Here is a 1986-nt window from a genome sequence, read left to right on the forward strand (position 1 = left end):
GAGGTAACAGGCAACAGAAAAAGCATATTTGATAAAGGTATTTGAAGAGACTTAGCAAGAAGCTGTGGAGAGGTGGACTAGACTAATTTAGAAGCTCAGAAGAAGTGAAAGTGATGCCTGATAGTAGTGGTAAAATGGAAAGAAAAGGGTTGAACCTGGGGAAGATGAACAGAAGGACATGGGCCGCTAGTCCATGATTTCCTCAAAAGCCCGAGTGGAAGCGCTGTTTCCTTAGTCTCAGGGTGGTGCAGAACAACATGCTTGTGTGAAATCTGCAGTCATTCATGTATGAATTTCAGCTAGCCATACAAGTGGAATACAGAAAAAATGGTTGTTGCTGTGGTTGTTTACTGCAGTGTCTCAGGGATTTGTATGATGGGCCTATGTATGAACTGTATACTGTGATAACTATATACCTTGAAACTGCATTTGAAGAAAATCCAACTATTATGAATGTGCACATCAAGGATTAGGTCATGCAGGACAAATAGTATTTTATAGCCTTGTGAAACATTTTGTGATCTAGGGTATTTTTTCCTGTGTATCATTGTCACAACATTAGGTGCTTGCTGGTGAAGTAAACCTAAGCCAGCCTTGAACTAAAGGGTTGATGCATAAGCTGGATGTTTGCTGGATATTAGTTGTATAAAGGAGAACACTGCTTTTTGTACTACTGCTCTCCTATGTGTTGAAAAATCTGGATGTGTGTAGTGAATAAAGCAGGGGACACAGGAAGTAAAAGGAAATTGTTATGGATACGGTTGATGAATCCATCTGTGGAGACCCGGGTCCCAACTTTTTCTTTGCTACAGTTTTGTCTGTTGCTCAGCAGTGACTTAAAATTTTGCAGATTTCGTCATGTTTCTATATATTGAAATTGAGATTCCTCAAGACTGATTTGCAGAAAAACCGAACATTTGTACAAGTAAATTAAGTCCATAATTTGAACATATTCAAGTGTTGAGAATCTGAGAGTGAACATCCTGAGCCCTCTGTATGTTTTTGGAAATCAACCTTTTTTCACCTCAGTTTGCAGGTTGCCCTAGAAAGTGCAGATAATATGATTCCTACTTGCCAGGATGTGTTATGAATATGGATTAATGACTGTGATGAGAGCTATAAAAAAGCTCCTGAGGAAACTAATAAGCCTACCTTGATGGTAGGGTTTGAATAGCCTGGTCTGAAAAAAAGATGCAACCACATATGGAACAGTCTCTGCTGTGTACAGAATAAAGCAGGGGGCCTGTCAACAGCTAATAAACGAGTACCTGATTAAAGACAACATCCTAATGCGTATGTGCAAGAGGGACAAATTAAGCTTGTATGGGCAGCCATTCTCTAACTTCTGAATGTTTGACTTCGCAATCTTCTAAATACTCTTTTCATGCAGCATTTTTTAGACGTGTAATTTGTGTTTCGACTCGGGGGGAGAATGGTAGGCTCATCATGAAGAGAAGCTGGAATGTGAAGCTGTGTATCAGAAGACTCCAGACTTAGATAAAGATGATTTTTTATGTGAAAATAAGTGCTTGCTTGATGCTGTATTGGCATCTACAGTTCTGTGGTTACTGCTCTGAGAATGAAATGATTACAGAGAGTGGTCTTTCCACGGTTGCACTATGCATGGAGGTGAGCCCATGGCACCCCTGGATGGGGGTTGTTTGGGTAGTGGGAAATTTTGCCCAGTTCCTCCCTATCTCTGTTTGTGGAGGAAGGACGGATTCCCATTTAAGAGCTCAAAGCCTTTCACAAGTGCTTTGTTTACAGTAAAAAAATAAAAATAAAAAAAAAAAATATAAAATTGCTGCATTGCTAGGGGCACATTGTGGAAAATAAAAACAACCCTTTTCTTCTGTATTTTGTGTTCTGTAGGTAAAATACAAAAGAGACTTTGAAGAAAGCAAAGGAAGAGGGTTCAGTATTGTCACCGATACGCCTGAGTTACAAAGACTGAAAAAGACTCAGGAACAAATCAGTAATGTATGT

At 39.4% G+C, this 1986-nt stretch overlaps 1 protein-coding gene across 2 annotated transcripts in view; it reads left to right on the forward strand.

Annotated features, from left to right (window-relative positions):
- The window catches only part of NEBL (nebulette), a 253116-nt gene that overhangs the window by 110309 nt on the left and 140821 nt on the right, over positions 1-1986 (forward strand). For both annotated transcript variants that reach the window (XM_065050836.1, XM_065050837.1), the window contains exon 4: positions 1873-1980. In XM_065050836.1, coding sequence (XP_064906908.1) covers positions 1873-1980 — 108 coding nt within the window. The remainder of the gene's footprint in view (positions 1-1872; positions 1981-1986) is intronic.

Source organism: Columba livia, chromosome 2 (assembly GCF_036013475.1).
Source record: "Columba livia isolate bColLiv1 breed racing homer chromosome 2, bColLiv1.pat.W.v2, whole genome shotgun sequence".
NCBI classification, from domain to species: Eukaryota; Metazoa; Chordata; class Aves; order Columbiformes; family Columbidae; genus Columba; species Columba livia.